The sequence below is a fragment of the Melospiza melodia genome, chromosome 9 (genome assembly GCF_035770615.1).
Source record: "Melospiza melodia melodia isolate bMelMel2 chromosome 9, bMelMel2.pri, whole genome shotgun sequence".
Classification (NCBI taxonomy): domain Eukaryota; kingdom Metazoa; phylum Chordata; class Aves; order Passeriformes; family Passerellidae; genus Melospiza; species Melospiza melodia.
The window spans coordinates 26801317-26824507 of NC_086202.1; the positions used below are offsets into that span (position 1 = coordinate 26801317).

At 38.3% G+C, this 23191-nt stretch overlaps 1 protein-coding gene across 12 annotated transcripts in view; it reads right to left on the bottom strand.

The window, feature by feature from the left end:
• The window catches only part of LDB3 (LIM domain binding 3), a 108513-nt gene that overhangs the window by 52644 nt on the left and 32678 nt on the right, over positions 1–23191 (bottom strand). For 8 of the 12 annotated variants that reach the window (XM_063163986.1, XM_063163985.1, XM_063163982.1 and 5 more), the window contains exons 4-5: positions 11567–11642; positions 4653–5059 (exon numbers count right to left, since the gene is read on the bottom strand). In XM_063163986.1, coding sequence (XP_063020056.1) covers positions 4653–5059; positions 11567–11642 — 483 coding nt within the window. Of the gene's footprint in view, positions 1–225; positions 249–4652; positions 5060–11566; positions 11643–23191 lie in introns of all 12 variants that reach the window. The other 4 variants (XM_063163984.1, XM_063163983.1, XM_063163977.1 and 1 more) reach the window with 1 other exon arrangement.

A 23191-nucleotide genomic window follows, 5' to 3' on the forward strand; every position in this document is an offset into this window, starting at 1 on the left:
GCTCCATCACAGCATTAGAGCATCACCAAGAAATGCCAAGCGGGAGCGCTGCTGGACAGCAGGGGCAGCGCAGGGCGCCTGCCACACCAAGCAGATGTTTACAAAATTACTTGCACTTGCAAGCAGACACAGCAGGAACACAGGGGATCATGCTACCCCAGAAAACACATCTTCACACACACAGCATCACACAAATATCTGGCACTACACAGAGGTGATACTAACTTGGCAGCGGTGTTGGTTATGACCTAGAAGAAGAGAAAGAGAACAAACAACATCAAAACCAGCCACGCAGAAAACAGTCAATAGTTTGTAGAGTGTAAAGGGGAAAAGATATTTACAAAGGATTACTACAGCTCTTCTCAGACCATCTACAGATAAGAATAAAAAGAATAAAAAGTAAATGTATGCCTAAAAACCCCAACATGATTAAGAAAGGAAAAAATGCAGGGATTATAGTTGATCCACCAGGACTTAGTAGGGTACCATGGCATTTTTGCTGACTGGTGAACATGATCTTATTGCTGTGCATCCTTAAAAGTACTACTACCAAAGTGAAAGGAGGAGGGAGCAGAGGGAAAAATGGAGGATTTTCAGAGTATATTCTCATCTGAAAATAGCAAATGAGTGGTAGAGACTATATTTTAATCTTAGATACTGAATATTCAGGGATAAAGTCTGTTCTCAGGCCACCCTCAGAGCTGGTTTTGGAAGACTGATTTTTAAGTCTTTTACATTTTGGAGAAGATCCAAAGAATATATTGGTAAATGTTTTAAAGCTAAAACTAAGGAAAATGCCTTTGTATATAACAAGATATGACTGCACCTAGACTGCACCTTTGTATATAACTAGATATGACTGCACCTACATTATGCCAAGAGGCGTGTGGGCCATTTAACTTTGGAATAGTCATTCCTAATTTATTCCACATGAAACAAAGCAAGCCATGCTTGCTGTATGTTTTTTGGGATATCCATATCAGTATATTTTATTCCAACTGGTTCCATACAAGTGGAAAAAGGCATGAAAAAAGGCATGTTCACAGCTAATTCCTGCATCTCTGCATAAACCAGTGGTGGTGCTTGCACAGTAATTCCAAAGCACCGTAACACAGGATAAAGCTGGGAGTGCAGAACAGAGTGTGCTCAGTCTGAACTACAGTGCTCTTCCCAATAACTCTCTGTGGTGGTTGCACAAATAGCAGTAATGGGCTGTGATATTTATTTTAACTGTTTTCCCCAAAGCTTAGAATACCCACATTCTGCTTCTTGGTTGAAGACTAGTTAATCCTATTTTGTGCAAAATAAAGAGGAAGAGATCCATGGTCAGTTAATAAACTTTTCTTTTTACTTGGCTGTACAGAATGCTGTTGACAGAACTGGGCACTGAGGATTCCAACTTGCTGCTGTGACATTTCTGTGTCTGGGACTGATAGAAAATACTGGACAGCAAAGCTACACTGTTAAACAGTGACATTCCAAGCAGATTTGGCCCCTCCTGCTTTTTCCTTGCAGAACCTTTGATATCCTACCTACAATCCTTTTGCCTTGGCACATCAAACAGCACTTTTCATAATCAAAAGCACTCTAGTGAGCCAAAGCTGCAGTCAAGGCTTTGCACTTCTGCATTTCCATGGTAAAGCAACCACAGATCACCCTCTGCAGCTACTGGTCAGATTCTCAGATTTGAAAATATTCTTCTAGCTTTATAAACCCTACATTAAGCCAAATGTTCTTACAGGAACTGTTAGAGATATATTAGGAACAAGCTGCAGCCTGTAAGCACATCAGTGATCCTATATCCATTTTAGGTGTATGTGAGACAGCTGGGCACTCATTTACAATGAAACCAAGTGTAATGGTATCATTTTCTGACTCATCCATGCATCTACCATACATATAAAATAACATTTTCAAGGCAGAATTACCAAACCCCTAAAATACACCTTAATTAAAGGAACATAAAACTATGTCCAAAGAAAAGAAACATTATGTGCAAACACAAAGAACAGCTCAATAGTCACATCTCAGCAAAGATTTTTGAGATGTGAAGACGCTGCTATAGCTTCCTTCAAAAACAGTAAAGATTTGCTTCTCCTTATGTTTAGGATGTGATGAGAAAATTCCTCCCAGTTCAGAGTCACACACAATTTTAGTTTGGCTCTATATAGGGACATGTCTGGAACACCCAGCTTGCTGCTCACAGAGGTCACACAGTGAGAGGCCAGTAACCCAAGCCACCTGGCACGTACTTGTGGGACAGGTATTTACTGCCCTTGACCTACAGTGTGAAAAATAACTTACACTGGAATGAAAAAGATGCACGTTACAAACTATGACTCACTGTTCATATTTATTCATACACTCCAGAGCTTTCAGCACATCACGTTCCACACTCCTAACAGGCTATCTTATGTTTCACCTTGGGTCAGAGTGATAAAGCTTTAATGTAAAGTGTATCAGAGAAACAGTTGCTTTGTTATTCTTCACAGATCAAGGAAGTAATCTCAAAATTAATTTCAGCTTCTTGATAGGATTTTCCAAAGGGTTTAGCTAAACCTGTAACAGCAATTCACACAATTAAGTTTAAATCATCTGGCGAAAAGGGCACAGAACTGAAACATACCTTAAGATCACTCCTCATGCTTGAGCTTTCTCGCAGCTTTTACCATACAGCTAAGTGCATGTTTGTGAAAGCACAATGAATTTCATTTTGGAACACCACGATATCACAGCATTGCGATACTATGATGCTCCAAAACTGTTCCCAGTAAAGAGCAGAGCTGATTATTTAGTGCTCACAGTGCTTCCTTATTCCCATATATGCACTGTGAGATTGACATTATCATGGATGCCACCAAGTCCCAAGATAGTTACAGGTTCCATGTTTTTCTCCACAGAGCAGGAGGCAAGATACTTCTTACATCATGGATAACAGTCGAGTGGGAGTGGGAATGATAGCACTATTGAGCTCTGAATTTTCCCTGCATGTCAACAGAGATGTAGAATTCTCTAAATCTCAGTGAAGTTAGCAGACAAGACACATTTATTTAGTGCTTCTGGACTCTTTGATCTTTTCAGAATGTTCCTACACAGCAGGATAAGGGTTTTTTATTTTTTTATTTGTTCATCAGTGCTCCAGCTGGTAAAGGCAGATAGCAGTTCCCTAAAATTTCATTCAAACTGAATAGAAAGGCTCTCATTGATTTTAGTGAGTGATGGATACAGCTGTATTGCAATTCTGATACCAAAACAGTCACAATGCTGAGCCATCCAAAATTCAGCCCCTTCACCCTCACCCCTGCAAGTATTAAGGAGGATTATGAACATAGTGGAGAAAAAGACAGCAAGATACATACCCAGGAAACTCTGTATATTGAAATAAGACAATAATTGGTATTCTTCAGAAAACTGTAAATTAAGAGACAAGTATTCTGAGGTTTATTTTCCTGATCTTGCTTACTAACTGAAATTTTTTTTTAAAGGTAATTGCTTTACTTAATTATCAAGTATGAAAAGGGAGGATAGAATTTTCTCAGATAAAGTAATTAGGATTGTTAATGTTGAGTGCTCAAGAGAGTGGCAGTGAATCATCTAGAATTGCTTGAATCATTTAGAACAGGAGTATATGCTCTTCTAATAGGATGAAATATCCCTACTTTTCTACAACTTAAAACCTCTTGGTTTTATTTTCACAAAGAGCTGCTGCAAATGGATATAAAGTACTTGAAGATATGCAGTTGCTATCAGTGTATTGTCAGAATTTTCTGGTTTTCCTTATATAGCCAAGTCCCTAATGTCAAAAAACCACTTTTCCCCATATTCCTAGCAAGAAATTTATCTTAATTAAAAAAGAAACAAACAACCCCAAAACCACAAATAAACTAAAAAATTAGATTTGTTTGATGATTTATACATGAAGGCAAAAAAATTAGGAAAACCTGTTTCTCCCTGCTTTTTCTCATGTACTGCAGTCCAAGCTCGTCACTTCACAAACCTACTAATAAAATAGATGACCTGCAATATAGGAACATGGAAAACCTTGACAGCATGAGATCAAACTATCTGGGCAGTATCTGGAGATCATTCCTTGTCATAGCAAAGTTAACACTAAAGCTAACAGATGCAAGACATTCTTCAAACCAGAGGATTCAAAATATTGCAGTTCTGACTCATTTTGCATAGGAAAGCCAACGCATTAAGGCAGGAATTACAGCAGGACACTCCAGTAGCTGGGTATGTCAGATTTGCTGGTCAAAGCCATTTCTCTCTAGCAAAGTACCAAAGATCAGGTGTGGTTTAGAGCAGCTGCTCTGATGTCTGACAGCAACACTTGGTTCTCTGAGACTCCATGCATTAGTTAGAAGTGCTGAGTGCCACAACCCTGAGATGATTACAATCACTTCAGTCCTACTGTTCCCCCTCATGCTCTGCTGACAATTGCCAATCCATGCTGCACATCACATACCAACAACCATTATTCTGTAATGGCAATGTGGGTATGTTTTGGGGCTACTGGAAAATTTAATTATTGATCCAGGCTTTAATAATGACTGCTAGACAAATGCACAATAGGGTAAGCACCATTACATTCACTGCTCAGCAAGTTCATTATGTATTGAAATAATTAAAGATGTTACCATGTTACCTACCCTCTAGGAAGTCCACCTTCCGAAGCCCTTCGGTTGAGACTCAATTTATGCATCTCAGCCATTTCCCTCAGGGTCTCTGCCGAGTAAAGGCCAATGGGGTTGTTATACTGCCTTGCAGGGCTCAGCTGGTGAGCGGGGCTACTGCCACCAGCCAAAGCAGGGCTTGCTTTGGAACCTAACGAGCTCTTGGCAGGTGAAATGTCAGGAGTCACAGACTGAGAGGACATGGAAGATCTAACTGTGGTAGTCTTTTGGTAGGAAGAGCTATTTGAAAGGCTGATCTCTTGCTGGTTGAGGTAGCCTGAAAAGGTTCCATTGGTTGCTAAAACACTACCCACAGGCCCAGTCGCCGTGTTAGTTAGAGGGCTGAAGGTTGTTCTGTTGCCATTGATTTCCCAAGCAGGTTCCTGTAGTAGCAAACATGCAGGCCAAGAAAAGAAAAAAAAAGAAAAGAGCAATCATAGAACACATGCAAAAATAACATATTGGCAATTAATGTTGTAAACATAGTAATAAACTAGCAATAAATAGATTGGGGGCAAAGCATTCAAACTTTCAGGGAAGATTTTCAACAAAGAAATGCATTGTTTCAAAATAAGGGAAGCAAAACCAACTCAGGCAGTTTTTTACTAGGTTTTAGTTGAAATCAACAAATAAAGCTTAACATTAAGAGAGCATTTGCTACTAGTCAACCTCACAGCAATAATTTTATATTAAGGCAACACTGTCCATTAATTTCTAGGATAATTAAGAAATTAAAAAAAAAAAACATCTTGAGGTAAGAATAATTTTAGATCATGTACAACCATAGAAGTCAATGCTATTATTATAAAGACACAATGATTCTAAACCACACCATTCTGTTGTCTGTGAGTGCACTTGAGGTTATGGAAATGATGCACTGGTATCCTGGGCTCTGGCTCATGCTGATCAGGCCATGCAGCAGGGTTAGCAGAGACACCAACAGGACTCGAGAACTGCTCCACAGAGAGGCTGCTCCTATGCTGGCCATTCCTGCTTCATTTCCACTTGAGGCAATGTGTGCTTGAGAATGTAGATGTGTGTGTGATCCTACAATCCTTTCCCAGATAATATTCCTAACAGGGACAACAGCAGGTATTGCCTTACCCAAAGGAATCTCCCCTACAATACCTATACCCATAGAAGTCTGTGCTGCTGCTCAGATTCAAAACAATCTACCAAAAACTCATCCTGGAAAAACACAGTCCAACACTTGAGTTTCATAAATGATTCCCTATAAATGCACCTTAGTGAAACCAAAATAAGAGGTGATATCAAAAAAAGAAAAATGCTCACAGTTAAGAGGCCCAGTGCTGCTACTTGCTGCAGTCCAGCTCAGGGGACAGGGACAGGCAGGGGACAGCATCCCGAAGCAGGAATGGAGCCCACAATCTGACCTCAGTGCTAGCCAGTTCAAGAGCAGGTGGTGGCCTGCAGCGATGTTTTGCCTCATTCATTGGCAATGCAACCATCTTCTTTAGCACCTTGCATGAAATACCGGTCTGAGAAAAATTTGACCTATGATTCTATGCTTTTGCTAGTATTGGTTATCATTAATGAAATGTAATGTATCATCACTACATTAATGTAGTGTAATTTTGATACTATGGTTCACAAGAAAAATATTTTCATTGCCCTTTCAGATTTTTCTATATTGCATGTACAAATTTAGGGAGCACGTGTTTGAAAATAAAAATCAAGATAATATGCCTTGATTAATTAAAATTTATTGGGAAAACACCCTAAAGGTCTAAGGATATAAGTAATCATAACATTGAACACATTTAAGACATGTTGAATCAAAAATGTAAGGCAGATAAAATTAACTAAGATAATTTTTCTTAGTGATAAACAGGAAGAGATTTTAGCCAGCATTAATAGCTGCCTGAGGCTGTAGAAACAGATAATCCTAAAAGCATTTTCAGACCATGCCTTTTTAAATAAATACATTTGCAATACATACTTTGGTTATTATACCCTGACACCGAAAACAGCAAACAACAATCCCTTCCAGTGGTCTATTGAAAGCTTCTGGATATCATTAAATAAACAGGAAAACGGGCTTCTCTCTAAAAATGTGTTCAAGAAGAGGCACAAATATGTTCGAAAATTAAGTATTCACTTGTGCAAACTATTTTCACATGCCAGCACAGAGGGACAAAACAATTATTAAATAAAAAATAAACACAGATTTAATAGAGAAGAAAAAGGATATGCTGGAGTTATATTAATTTGTTACCCTGAAAACTCTGTGGCTTTTAGTTAACTGTGGGTTTCTTCCTACACCCCAAAATAAAAGGACATTTAAGGAGAGCTGATTGTAAGAGCAGTTTGCACTGCTAATGAGAGAAATGCCACATATTTCCTTAGCTCTAATGCATTTTCATAGCCTTGGTGTTACTGGACAGTAACAATAGGCAAAGGGGAAATTATAGGGCAGCCGTAAAAATTATGGCCGATGATTTTGCTCCGTTTTGGCACAAATGGAGTTCTGGTTTTACTCCTTCAACTATATCTAGCTGGAATACCAGCATACTGGCAAATCAGTATTAGAATTCTTTAGAGCCCAGCAGTGCCAGGTTAGCAATCTCCATCTTGAGTCCATATTTTGGATAGTTTTAGGGCAGTTGTTTTTCCTGTGTTGTGGGGGAAATAATGGATGAAACCAGAAGTGTCTAAGGGTGAGGCTGTACTTCTAAATAATTACTGCCCCATCTTCAGGATATTTAGCTCTTCGCTTTTGTGACTAACCAAAAAATCTCTGATTCAGTTTATTCCTGAGAGAATATTGTAGAATTATTTTTTGTCTCCAGTTCAGTGTCAAAATCCGCTCACTGCCGAATTTTAGACTGAAGGGCAAATGTCTAATACTGAGCAGCAGCACTGAGCTTTCAGCATTGCACCACATGAAATGCAGCCAACAATAACAAACGCTCCCCTGTTCCCCATCTCTCATCCCATTCTGTTTCAGCGGCTGGAAAAGCAAGCTGACATTTGCAGCTCCGGGAGCCTGATGCTACCCTCGAGCCGACCAGGAGAGGAGGCTCTGACACTGAGCAATGGGCTTCCCTTCAGGAAGATGCGGGATCGTGCATCATCCCTTACTGCGGGAGGAAAACTGCGTAATGTCAGGGAACGAGCGGCAAAGTGAGAAATGTAGAGGAGTCTCAAACCTTTTGAAACAGAAGGAGCTAGGAATCTGCTCAATTTCCATTCTGAAATATTATTTGTTTATAAAAATCCAATTTCTATGAAAGGCAAATGTTCCTTTTTATGTATCAGGGAAGTGAGAAATAAATTTAGATTGGGAGATACAATACCAGGTTTTGCAGGTCCTCTTCCTTTGACAAATCATTCTCTATTTATCTATTGCTGTGACCCTACAGTCATTACTCACCTCTTGCACTTTGGGGAGAACAATTTTAACAGTATACCAGTGATTTTGACCACCCAACATGCTCAAGAAGCAATTGTTGCTTTAAATTTTTTAGAGGATAAAGGGAATGGAGGCACTATGGCACTGAATGACTTTCAACAACATGATCAAACTGCTTTTGGCTAAGTCAGCTTCTCCATCCTATACTCTACTTAAAAAGTCAGTCATCTCCATCTATTTTCTCTTAGACACATAGTCTCCCAAATTTGGCAGGAAACAAATCATAAGTATGACAAGATGCTCACTGGGACTCAAAAATAAGTGTTGTCAGTAGTGTTTTATAAAAAGCACAACACACAGCCATATCATTAGAATCAACAAGGCTGTCAATACCTTCATGCAAATGAACAAATGTTAAAGCCATGCTTAGCCCTAAAACACCAGCTTGAATGTTTTCAACTGCACTGATCTGAATCTTCACTTGTGTTATGTCCCCTCTGAAGAGCTGCAGTCAATGAATTCATTGACTGGTTGATGGCTTAGTTTAAATCCTTAGACTCAAGCTTACTTTTACTGTTATCTGAATGCTTTCAACATTAACTACGCCCTTTCTTCCAGCTATGCCCCACCTGTGCAAAAGACTTCACTAAATCAAATATATTAGACTAAAGTAAATGAAAATTGTTTCTAGTTTGAGATTTATGTCAGATATAGTGAAACTGGAAAGCAATCAAATCGTATTTCCAATAATAACAGCCCTACATACTGATGGTTGCAGAACCTGTATCATCTATAACATTGATCAGGTTTGTGAAAGAATGACTGATCTTTGTGAAAAAAGTATGCTTGTTTCCCTAAAACAAAAATTAAACAAACAAACAAACAAAAAAAAAAGTGAACAGTGAAAGAAGTGCATGCTTGAAAATTAGTGGAAGCTGCAATCAGATCAGCGATAATGTACAAGAGGATTTATGGTTTTAACTAGACACTGAAGTTGCACATGCAGATTGTTTAGCTAATGTTGCCACACCTTAACCTTAACCAGAGAAGGATGAGGAAAGCTTCTCATGATGTATGAGGATGACACTGTCATGACTGTCTTGTTATGCAGTCTTTTGCTGATTTTTAAAAATACCATCCAAATCATTTCATGTAAACCATCAGTCTAAACACTTTCAAGCAGAGGTGTGGAGGTGACTTCTGCCTGTGTGTCAGAGAATTCTTCATTTCTACAGTGATACTTGTTACTAGAAATAATAAAGGGACAAGCAAAGAAACCTTGGTTTTAAAGTGTATTTAGTGTAACACAGCTTACTGCCAAATCAGCATTACATTGCCTCTATCAGTAAAGTATCTTTATTCTGGATTTTGAGACTTCTCTGAGAGCTCAATGCCTTTTTCCTTCCAAACAACTCCCAGAGAAGAATTCTTCTTCACTTAAAACTTGCTATTAGTGTACACAAGTGACACAAGTGTCACTCCTCTTGCCCTGCAAAGGGTCCAGCAGTCTGATGTTACCTCTTCCCCTGGGTGAAAGACACTACGCCTAAGATCTTCCTGAATACTGCAAGATAACCTGTTTCCCCCATACCTTCCCCTGGATGTCACCCTTTTCTCTAGAAAGGTTCCACTAATTCTCTTTTCCAGCCACTGGTACTGCCTGCAGCTGGCTCAGAAAAGGCTGCCTCCAGCAGCTCCTTTCCTGAGCACCTTGCACAGAATTCTCAAACATAAGGCAGCAAGCTTCTGAAAATGGGCTGAGTCTTTTGGTCCTCATCTCTCTCTGTGGGGCTAGAATAGGAAATGTAAAGTGTCTTTATGGCTTTCATGCCAAGGGGTCTTCTAGGACCTTCAAAAAATCCCTGCTGTGTGTAAAGTTAACTTTTCTATACAGTAGATAGTTAAGGGAGAAAAGTATTTTCTGTGGTGAACTGCTTTGAAAACTTGTGTCAGCAATTTTAAAGTTGACAATTGGCAAGGAAGAAATGCACCTAAAATGCATCTAAAAGGGTAATGAAAGTCCAATATACAAGAGCTTTATGTGCCTATGGAGGAAGGAGATAAAATTTTCATACCTGCGCAGGTCTATAGAGCCCCAAAAGGCAGGTGTCCATCTCATGTTGGTGAATAACTCTGATGAGACACATCTACTCACTGCCTTGAACACTGACAGCATTCTGGGTGCACCTTCTGGGAAAATGAGAACTCCTTTCCCTTCCTGTCCCTGTTACTTTGCTGGTGCAGTCAAACACCAGTTTAACCAAAAGAATGATTCATGGCTTTTGTTCTAGGAATTTCACAGTACTGTTCGGTGACTATTCCAATAAGTTCCTCCAAAATAACTTTTTATAACATCATGATATAAACAGAAACAACTCTGAGTAAGATTAATTCTTAATTTCATCTTCCCTTGCCAAAAAAGTTTACAAGATCCAATCTAAAAAAAAACAATTTCTGCCTCAACTAATAAATAGCCAGTCAGGTTAATTTAAAATTTCACAAAACAAAATTGAAGCAAATTATTCCCCCCAGGTGCATTCTCTTCTGCTGTTCTGAACCTATTTGCAGCAGCTTCAGGGATGATGTTACCATCTGTGCTCTGAATTTGGAAAGCACAGAGTTTATAAAAATTACTTAAAATTGATCTATGGATGTTGGAAATGTCAAAACCAGTAGAAAATCATCTAATTCCCCATGTATTTTGATCTTCAGTGTTTTTTATTTATATGCATGCTAAGGATGAAACTGGCATAGACAGCAGGGATAAGTTGCAGCAATGGAAACTTTAGCTCCTGTCCATTTATCTAATGAAATGCATCAGCAATACAAATGTCCTGCCCAGAGCCTGAGCCTAGGGATATATGCACCACCTTTCAGGTACCCCTGCTCCTCGGTGTCTCCAAAGATACAGAAGATGAGTTGGCAGGTACAGTCAGTGTTTATTCTAAAATGAACATTTATTTTATGAAAGATGATGTGCTTTGACAATGGAAACCAAGCCATTAATTTCCCCTGCCATGTGCTGTTATTCATTAAATTGACTTATCCTCTTTATTTTTTATTTTCAGTTTTTCTGAATACTATGATAAGAACACTATATGATGAAAGCTTTCAAATGCCCTCATGTCCTGTCTCCAAATCAGTGTCATTCCAGTTGCAGCCAGGATTTGGATAGATTGAGGCACAGTCTAATGGTTCTCCCCAACAATCTACGAAAGCAAATCTGGATTTTTGAGAAGCTTTAGTGGCTTCTTGTTGCTAAGATGAAAACAGTTGCTCAGAATGGGCTAGACCAAATCACATCAGAGGATAGCTGGATGCTTTGGTCCTTCTAATCAGAAATTAGAAGAATACAGATCACTAATACATTGCCTTGCAGCAGTTTTGCTGCCTGTGCATTCATTCAACCTTTAATTATTTGGGGCAGGCAGAAGCTATTTCCTGTAATAGATATTTACCTTCACCACAGCAGATAGAAATAGCATTCACTCTGGCTGAGGAGAAATGTGTCACTTACCTTCTGATGGGGAATTACAGCCCTGGGAGAGTCAATTCTGGGAGCTGTGGTTGAAACTGGCACTGGACGTTTAGATCTGGAGATTAAAAAAAAATAGAAAAAAAAAGAGAAAATAAAAGATATATGCAATCTGCACTCCTATTTTTCACCTCTTATTTCAAGCCAAAAAGCTGCTACATCAGGACTGAAAGTTAAGCATAGCCTAGACTTTTTCTGTGCTACATCCTCATTTACAAAGGTATTAAATGAGAGAAAAAGTTTGAAAAAGTTTCTCTGAATGATGAAAATTCACCAGTTATGGAAGCAACCTCTGACTTGGGAGATCATCTGTTTTCCAATACTTGTGGCAAACTGCATTTTCATAAGTCAGACAAATTCAACTAGATAAATTCAAGTTTGGGCAGCACTCTGGAAAAAGAGAATTAAAGGTGTTTTAAAATGCAGAGGCTAAACTTTGGTGCTGAGGCATCTCAAGGTAACTCCTCAAAAGACTATTATTTAATAGCTTAAACTGTACAACTACAACTGCAATTGCTTAAACCTCTCTTCAGGAAGAAACATGGCTTCATTCAGACAATTGAGTTTCACAACGAGCAGAACACTACTGAATTAGCCACTCCAGGTGCCTGTCTTTCACCTGTATTTCACAAATATATTCACAAAAATATAAATATATATTTAAAAAGCCCAAAAAATGCTTTGAAAACAAACAGTGTGCCCTTTCATTGGAATAACAAAGAAAGCACAGTGTCATCTGAAGCACTTCTACTGTCCCAGGTAAGTGAAGATGTAGTTGTGGGAGGTGTTTTGACAATCTGCCTAGTGGTGGAAGTTCCCCTGAAAATATTCCAGTACATATGGGATCCCCAGCGCAAAGGAAGCTAAAAACAAAAAGAGTCAAAAGAATCAGAGTTATACAAATAATATCCCATTTCCAATCTACAGATCAGGCTTATGCCTCAAATTCTAATCTTTTAAAAGTACATTACAAAATTAGGACAGGTACAAAAATGAAATAAAAATACTTAAAAGCTTACAAATCAAGTAGAATCAGCTAAGACATTTGAAATTGTTTGCTTTAGACAGGAGATGAAGAAGGGAAGACATTGCAGAGGCTTAGAAAATAATGAATGGTAGAAAAAGGGAAATAAAAACTACTCTTGTGGACATTGAATGAAATTGAAAAGACAACACATATAAAATTGATAAGGGAAAACATCTTTTTCTGGAGAACTTGATTAACCTGAGGTGAAACTCAATGTTACAAGACATCATTGAGACTATGAGAAGAGCAGAGTATCAGAAAGGATCAAACAGTTACACTTAACAAGAAAAAGCCCCAAGAGCTGCTTTAGACTGGGTATAATAAGTAAACATACAGACTCTCATTTTTCACAGCACAGCTCAAAAGACTTTCTGTGTTAGGTTCATTATTTCCTTACTGAGGGCTGTGCTCACTTTCCTCTGAAATACTTACCAGGGGCATCTATGAGAGAGGAAAGCTGAGCTCCACAGTAACAGGGCTCATCCCCAGTGGCAATCCCTGCATTAATACCCAGCTTCGCACTGAGCTCTGCGTTTGACTTTAGCTGTTGCACTCAACATTTTTTCCATAAGCAGTAGAGAACATACAAAAAAAGACCACCTAGGAGAAAGGAGTAATCCTTACAGGAACTGGAAGACTTCCACTTAGAACATAAGGAAATTTTGCTGCTTTGAGAGCTGAAAACAAAGCTGATGTAACAGATCCCTACCTTACAAGCAGGTACTACAAAAATGAATGCAGACTGAGGAAACAATGAAAAGTAGCATTTTGTTGAACAATGTGTAATTAATCTGTGAAATTCACTGACAAAGTATTCCTGAAACAATGGGCTAGAAAACTGTAATTCATACTCACAGCTGAAATATATCACAATATACTTCCAGGATATAATTATCTGAGAAACAGATACCTTCAGGTTCTAAAAATAAGAGCTACTCACTAACTGCCTAAACCAAACTTTCCTCAGGCAAGTTATCTTCCCTCAGGAATGAATGCCATACTCTTCCTCCAACCACTTTACCTTTAAAAGAGAAATGATAAATTGTATTTATGAGACATGCACATGTATCATGAAAGACAGCAAAAAAGAGAAAAAAATCAACTGCAGCTCATAACACAGGGTAGTTGGAAACTGCCAGTGACAGTTTATGAACACACAAAGATTTAGGGGATGATTCTGCTCCTCTTTCCATTCCTGTAATTTCTGAGTACACCCAGTTATCTCTGTGAGGTGACATTGGTGGCCCTGGGCATACCATATAAAGTGTCCCCCTGCTCTGCTCACTGATGATGAATTTTAGTGCCAGATTTGCTCAGCACTGTAAATGTGGTTTGCCATGTACAGAGGTTGAGCAAACAACCACAGAGCATGTTTGATGCTTAACTGGAAAACAGTTGTATTGCAGCAAAAGAATTTATTTCCCAGACTATTCCATCACTTTTGATGTTCATAGTATGTTTAGTTTTTCCTCTCTCATTACCTGCCCACAGAAGATGATGCTAAAAAGGTGCATTTTTTCCACATTAGTGATAAAATACATCCACAGTGTTAGCCAAGATTTGTATTTGACATCAACTTGGAGATTTCAAGATGTTACTTGAAAACGATGTTCCTACACAGCTCTGGCTTGGATGTTTATAGCTTTGATATTTAAAAAGAGAATAATGAGGCTTGCTAGATCTAGCAGAGGCTTGCACCAGAGAAAAGGGCAGAAGAGGTGAAATCAATTTGTGGAATGAAATTGTATGCACTTGCAGAATAAAGTGATTATTTACATAAGAGTCATTACTCCTCCAGGATAAACATCTGCAAGTTCAGAACATTCTTTTTTTCCTCCCTCTCTTGCTAGATGGATCAAATCCTGCAGCAACAGAAGTTTGCTTTTCAAGTGATGATGGTGCTGTAGTGAACATATGTGTCCAGGTTTACATTTTAATCCACTGGTTGCAAAATTATTTTATTCCAAACACTTGAGGGTGTACTTGCTTAGTAAGGCTATGAGAAGGGTGAAAGCCCAAATTTCACAGATGATTGTGATAATTTTAAATTTGATGTTGAAATTTTTTATCAAGATTTTTTTTCTTAGGCATTTAATTTGATTTCAACTTTTAGACATTTTCTTCCTTATTTTCCAAATTAAAGATGGAAACAAAAATCTCATTTAAAAATGAAAACTTAAAATAGCTCCAAGATGACCAAACACATAATTCTGGTATTTTTCTAAACTCTTCTCATTTCCACAGATACATGTCTTTTCTCCCTCAGTGCTGGTTCTGTTTTTTAGTGAAGTTCAAAACCAAGATGGATGTAGCTTTGCAAAGCAGTTCAATTTTGATAGCACTGCTCAGATGACTGCCAGAATTTCTACTTGCTCCCACCTAAATGGGTCTTTAATTGAAGAGCACTTGACTTCAATCCTGGTATTTTTATACTCACAACAAAGGTTTATTACAAGTCAACTGCACTGAGGAGTGCAACTGCTGCCTAAGTCAACTGCCTGCCTAAGAAAAGGCTGCAAAGGAGTTCTGTGATGCACTATCAGTTTAAATTGCATCCTCAGGGGAGCACAATATTGTACTTGAAAAGAGGTGACAGGATCTAAGAGATAATAGCTCTTTTTCATCTTCATGGGGCTTTTCTTCTATTTCATATCTTCACCAGTCAATGTCTATCTTTACTAATTCTCAGGACAACTAAAATCAACATTTCTCTTTTATAGTATGCTTTTTCATTTGTCATTTTATGACACATGAGCACTTATTTACCACTTCTTGAATATCTTCATAATTGTATCCTAGTATTTCAACTTCTAGAAAATGAAAAGGCATCAAGTGCATGGAAAGGTAATAAAACTGATTAAATTAGAGTTAGAACTTTTGCATACTTCAGCTATCACCTAACTGAAATAGGGCTTCTGATATATATATATATATATATATATATTTATATATATATATTTATATATATATATACATATACATATATATATTTATATATATATAATTATATATATATATATACATATACATATACATATACATATATATATATATATATATATATATATATTCATACATATTCCTGAAAATTCCTGAAAATTTGCTGGGAATGATGATGGGAGGGAGTGTCAGGGAGAGACAGAAAAAGATAAAGTATTACTCAGGTTACCAATTTCAGGTGTCCATTTAATAAGTGCTAAGACATGAACGTGCCGGTTAAATTTTCAGCTAACCAGTGAATTAGGCAGCCAAAAAAAAGCTGCTGCTTGTTCCTAAGTCTTGCACAGAAAATCTTGAGTCCCATGATACTGTGGTGTAATTCCCTATGCCCTGCCTTGGACATCAGTAAGCACTCTTAGTGACTTCTCATTGTCACTCAGTGACTGCAATGAGAATCACAAAGACAAAGCCCTGAACATTTGACAGTACTTCAAATACAACTGTGATCACTCTGGGTCTAGGAACAGACCTACTTTCCCTCTTTCAGGGTATCATCTCAGCCTGCAATAAAATTGAAAAATACTTCTACCAGCACTTTTGCTCTCTATATATCAATGGCAAATGCAAATATTGGCATTTGGTTGGATGACTGATTCATTATTTCCCTGCACTCAGATTGCAAGCTGGGCAATTACACTTTCCAGACCTAATGTTCACACCCAACACTGCCATAAGGACAAAAGCTTGTTAGGCACAGAGGGCATCAGCCCAAAAGGGAGCAGCTATCCAATAAAAAAGCTGTTTGGAAGTATGTAATACCTATTTTCCCTTAGAAGGAATCTGAGTCAGAGGCAACTACAAACATTAAGGGATAGAAAGGGAAAGTGAAAAGGAAGAGGCTTTGGAGATTTTTGTAAAAGGGAGGAAAGAAAGCGAACTGAAGCCAGTGTGTGAAAAGATGAGATTTTTCCAAGGCTCTCCTGGTCTCTCTTCGACCCTCTCTACTTCTCTGGCATCTGCACAGTTCCTGTTGTATCCTCCTAACTCCTTCCCTGCTGTGCAAAATCCCTCCTTTCCTGAACTGCTCCACATTCTGCCCTCCAGCTTGTTCCCTCCTGAATGGAGCCACTGGCTGCCAATGCCTCCATCTGCTCCTAATTGACTTGGTACTGACCCTAAAATTCCTCCATCCCAGCAGCTTCTATGGCAAACAGGGAGGCTATCCTGTATCCCTGCAGCTCTGCCCTGGGGGTGACAGCTACCCACAGTGTACCAAGCAGGAATGCTGAGCACATGCCTGGCACTCATCCAATACACACAGTAAGCTCCAAGGAGTGTGGACACCTTTAACCTCCAAGAAGTGCAGACACCTTTACTCAGGCAGGTTATTTCTCTGTCTCCTTCTTCCTGTCTTTGCACTGTTTTTAAACAATTTCCAAAAATTTCCTCTACATATCACTATTGAAAACTTGTGTAAGCCATAAAAAATGTGGATTCCGACCAAGGAAATTTAAATTCATTACAAAACTTGTTTATGCTGTCATGGGTTGAATTTGTATGTAGATGTATATTGCCATTAACACTGTTGAAGACATACATTAATTTATGTTAAATTTATGTGCAGCCCAGGGCAGACAACCCCCCAATATTATTGAAATATTCAGAAATACCTAAATTGGTAAGGATCATAAATAGGAAGCCACTACTCTCACATTGGTTAATTGCAGAATTTGCATTGCCTAGATATAAACAATCTCAGTTCAGAATAAAAAACAAGAGGCTGAAACGCAGTCAGATTTATCAGAGGGCTCAAGTCTTAATAGCATAAAAACTTCAGATACAGCAGCTCACTTGGAACCTCAAATTTGGCATATTTATTTATTATTAACAATTTAATTATTACACTGATAATTTATAATTATTGAGAGATGCTAAAAATATACTGAATGTAAACATATAAATAATAAAAAGATTTGTTCATTTAAGATCAGCAGAAAAAATGTTTCCAGTGCTTAGCATCAACATGTTCCAGCAGCCACCAGCCAGGGACAGCACAGACACCAAGAGCTGCCCAACAGCCAGGCTAAACAGACCCTGGTTATCACTGCAAGAAACAATGGGTTGCCAATAATTAAGAGTTTGTTGGAGAAACAAAAAATTAGGGCAGACAGCTTTTAAAGGGGTTGATAGGCAAGAAGCACCATGGTGAAAAGGATCCAAAGAAAACAAAAAAACTCATAGACACAAATAACATTTACAAGACTTATCTAGTAAAGCCTGTGTTTTACCTGATTAAAAAATTTCTCATTCTGCTTCTAAAAAATACTTTTTCATCCATTCCAATTACCTCTAAGTGTGTAATTTACATTTTTTCCATGACTGTGCTCAAGCTAATCAGCACTAACAGGAAAAGGTCCCAGCCTGAACAGACTGTGACCTTGCTGGCTATTGTAACATTTTGGCTATCGTGTCTACTTACTCCTTGCAGAGAGCAGGCAGGAACTGTTTGTCTGAAAGAATACAACTGCCATGTTTGTTTACTAAGCTGTGTCAGCCCACTGACTTTGGTGAGACGGGCCCATGGCACCCATCTTGACCTTTCCATGGTGAGTGAAATATAATACGTGAAAGAATTCACATGGAGATTATCTTTAGGGAACCAGAAAATATTTCTCACATAAAACAATGAATTTTAAACTCACCTCTAAGCTGGTATTGGGGGGGAAAAAAAGTGATGTGCACTCTGAGAACAGTTCTAATCCCTAAGCAGAATCTTGCTGCAATGAAATCTTCACTGCCCTTTAAAGCCTTGGCATATATCCACAGTTTCCAGGCTCTTTTCTAAAACTAACAAGGACACTTTATGCAGTGAGTGTAAATAGCAATCCACTAAATTAGACTGCTCATGTAAGGAATATATTTGTATTTATTCCAGTGACTGACATTGATACTTTATTTCATTTTCCACGGAAATAGCAGCACTAAATGTTACTACTCAGAGAGAGTAGCTCACAGTCCTGTCCAAATGACAGCCTGACATCTGTAAACAAATCCTACTGTCCTCTCATATCTGCATATAGACAACTGGGCACACAATGGGAGTCACTCTATTTCACACAGAGTGAGGGAGGACCAACTTCCTCAGTAATACAGCATGTCTTCCTTAACCCAGAAGTGGGATGTCTCTTTTTTAATGCTTGAAGCATACAGAATCACCAGAAGGAAGGAAAAAACCTTAGCTATTGGTGGCAGATGACTTAGAAGTTCTACAGTCACAGGTGTAAGCAAAATAAGCTAACTAGTATGGCAGGTCATATCCACCATTAGTGTTCTTTTTTCTACTGATCTGCTTAATATTTTGAATAGTCCAACTAGTTCAGACCATTCTTTCATCTATATTGTATATATAGTTCCAATTTACCCTGAGCTGGAACAAATACCATCTTTTAATTCTTCTGAGCATAAATACAGCCTTATTCTGGTTCTGATTTAAATGTGCCCATCAGCAGACCTAAAACATGCACAGAATTGGTTACTACACCCAGCATCAGACAAAAGAAAGCAGTTTACAAAAACCACTGAGCTCCCCTTGCAGTTTGCTGTCACCACATGCTTTATTTATAGTAGACCTGAAATAAATACTGCAGGATCAGCCATCTTTTGGTGCTGCACAAAAAAGGAAAGCTATTAAATATTTACCATAAGTCTCTCATAGCCTCGCCTCTGACACTTTCTCTTTCAGTAGAGAAAAGAATTATTTAGCTCACGATTTTCCAGCAAAAGACAGCCAATTGTGACTGTCTGAAAGCAAAGGGTAGCATCACTGGCATGCCCTAGGAGGGGGAAGTTTTGTCAATGTGCACCCTGCACAGAAGTCTCCACCTCCCCTGCTCCTCTCCAGCAGCACAGAGTGACGCCAAAGCGGAGCCTTAGAGTGACACAGGAATGTTTGTGCCAGCAGAATGAGGCACACTCATGTTACAGCACTTTCCAAAACTAAGCCCGTACATTTGGTGAATCCTTTCCAAGGAGGCTGATCAGATTACTTGAGTTATGTTGTGGATGCTCCAGTGAAACATGTTGACAAATAAAACTGCTCTCTTGTATTTACTGTGCATTTAAGAAAGAAACCCATTTGTATTAAAAAAATAGACTTTGCATGCATTTTGTTTTTCACTGTGAACTGAATACTGCACAATCCAATGTTTATGGCCTAATATCTGTGGGACAGACAGACAATTAAAGATGAACTTTGACTGGCCTAGAATTAAAATGCCTGAGGGCAGCTGTGTAGCTCAAGTAACTGATTAGAAACTGATACTGAAAAATGACTGAGAACTGAACTCCAGGAGGTCACAAACAGACTAAAAGCAAAGTAATGTCTTTTTTCCACCCCAACCCAGGCCATTATGGATATGATCATAGCTTTCCACAGCATAGTCCAGCACAAGCAGCACCAATCCCCCCAGTACACCCAGAGCAATGCAGGTTTCTAAGGAATAAGCTGTATCTATAGAGGTATGTAACACTTTGGAATATCAGCCTGGTTTCCCTGAGTGCCTCATGGGAGTTCTGCTGAGTAATAACGCACAGTGCCAAAGACACTTCTTTTCTTCTCCTCTCACTCCTGCTCTTTTCTTGGCAAAAAAGAATTCACTTCCTAGATGTATTTTGTCTTCTAAACTTAACGAAGCAGTGCTAGTCTGGAGGGTCCCAGACATTGACACAGCACTGGATCACAGGTTCCTTTCTCCAGGCATGGTCCAAATGCTTCAGCTTCCCAGCACTTGCCTGTCTGCATCTTTTTGATTCTCAGAAGCGGCAAAGGGAGGCACACTGCAGGATGCAGAGAAATCAGCAGCCAGACAATACAGCTCAAGCCACTAACAAGTTCTGGCTGCCTGATCAAACCTCTGGCATAAATGGTGAGACTTCCAGTCTAATTTTGTGGGTTTATGTGAAAACATAGCATGATTGAGGTGATAAGAACAAATTAAAGAGGGAGTTTAGGGAAGGGAGTTTTCAGAAAACACTTGACATGCACAAATTCCTGAAACCATGGCTGAATCATTGAGAACTCCACTCAGGCCAGCACTGAACATTCATGGAAGGTCTAGGTTAGTGTGCCTTGAACAGTGCAGGTGTTACTTGAATTAAAACTAAGTTCATAAAGGAAATCACAGAATCCCATTGTTTAGGCAGGCGAATATGAATGGGGGCTCTTACCACTTCCTTTTTTTCTATGATTGATGCCTTGCAGTTGGATGTCCTGCACAAGTGCTGACACCATGTGCAGCTTTTTTGACAGCCAAATTCAAACAAGAAGCAGTTCCCCACCCTGAAAAAAGCCCGCAGGGAACGAAGTGCTGCAATAAAAGTGAGAAGCAGCAAACACTGTCTTAACTGTCAGGTTATAAACAATGCTCATGAAACCTTCATGGCCACGACCGATAAAGGAAAAGGCCATTGCTCTAGAGAGCCAAGAACCATTAGGAAAAAAAAAAGCTTTCTATCTTGGAGCATTTTTGTCAAGACTTCACATCCCACTGCTTCTTCCATGGCCTTACAGATAAAATAAGTGAGATCAGTTCTACCTCCAGTGCCACTACAGCAAAACCAAGCCAAAGATTGCCTGCTAAGGCATTCCATGACCTTGAAACATTCTGTAGAGCCCTGTGACTACTTCACATACATGTCCAGTATCACCCCAATTTAGAGCTTAAGTTTTCCTATCACAACAGTCAATCTCGTAATGCACATACGTGCTTTTTCCATTGGAAAGGATTTCCAGCGTTTCCAAACTTTTATACAAACAGGATAAGTGAGCACTTCCAGCTCTGTGCTCTTTATGGCAACTAGGGCTGTTTTTCCATAGTAGTAGAACACTGCTCCAGTTTCATTGCTGCAAGCCATGTCTAAAAAAAGTCAAAGTGATCTCTTAGCACAGTCATTTTCCTGGTAACCACGTCCCAGGAGATTTTGCCTCTCTTCTGTCTTGTTCTTATTTGGTTGAAAGTTACTATCCCTTATCATTGCTACCTTCTTTTCATGCTATTCTTTTCACCAACCCGATATTTGCAAAAATTCTTTGCTGAAAAAAATGATACTGCATTGTACCTTTTGGGGAGGTGACTAAACTGATAATCTTTTTGTCCTTAGGTAAATGAACCCATTTGTGTCCAGGGAGAAAAATATTTCTTAAGGCAAGATTAATATAACTTCCTGAATATAGTGGAGATGCTTTTTGTTCAAGACATTGGATCCTTAATAGGGTTCTATGTGTACCTCAGTTGGTCAGTATCACTTGCTGCTAGAATTTAGCTTCTATAAATTCTGAATTGTGCAAAGTAAAGGCAGCTTAATACCTCTGAGCACAATTTTTTGAATATCCTCATGTCATCTAAGAAAAAAAATTATTAAAAAAAAATACTTTCCAGTTTTTTTCATTGGGTTTTCCTAATGAGGCTGAACGGGTCACAAAGGCAAACTAATAGCTCACATCATAAAATAGCTGAAAAGAAGAGTCCATTAATTGTATAAGTTCAGAGCAAAAACATCATCTGAGAAAATTTTCATTTGATAAGAAAAGCTGTTTTATCATCTATTTATATTTACTAGTATTTCATTTTACTTTATGCCATTTTCCTTTTTTTCAAAATATCTACATCTATTATCTATGCAAACATATCTCAGTCTCTGGAACACTCCATTACTGCTTTCTTTGGTTGTTCTTTATCCATATAACTCAAATATCTGAATTATATATTATTGTTTTGAAACCAAGAGACAGGGACAGCCTTAAAAAAAACAGAAGAAAAAATAAATAGAGATGAAAACAATTAATAAAGGTACTTCTACTAGTTTTCTTTTTTTTTTTTTTTTTAATGATGTGGCCACTAGAATTGCTGGTGTTGTAATTTAGAGGTCAGCAAATGAAAAAAAGCACAATGATTACTCAAATAAAATATCCCTAGCAACACTTGATCAAAATTACTGTTTTAAGTAACTTGTCTCTGTGATATGTATTAGGATAATCTGGATTTGTTAGTCATGAATTTGGCCATCTTTCTGTGAATAAGAAGAGCTGTTGGTTTGTAGTTTTAAACCATTTAAACCTCTATGGCCAGGCCATAGAGGCAGACACTGCACAACTTTTTGGGTTCAATATTCAGGAGAATTAATACCAAATGTGGAACAACCCAAAGGAAAATAAGAAATGTTTTCTCTCAATGTAAAAACACAAAGGTTCAACAGAAAATCAGACAGACATTCTGACAATCAGAAAGGATTTTTCCTAGCTTTTAAATAAAAAAAAAAATTCAGAACAATTTAAATCTTTGCAAAAAAAAAATCATAAATATATTTATAATAACACTCTAACTCCAAGTGAAGAAAAAAGAAGTTGGAGTGGATGATAGGATGAGAATTCAACCACATGCATCAAGTTAGTGATTTTCTACTCTATCTGGAACACTCAAAGACAAACTTAAAGCCATGGGGGAAAATCAACCACATATTTTGCTTTATAGTACCCTGTCCTGTCTTTGAAACTACATCTAAACTCCTTAGTCTTTAGCTATTAGTATGTTCCTGATATTGATTATATCTACTGCACATTCATATATGAGATTCTTTTCTCA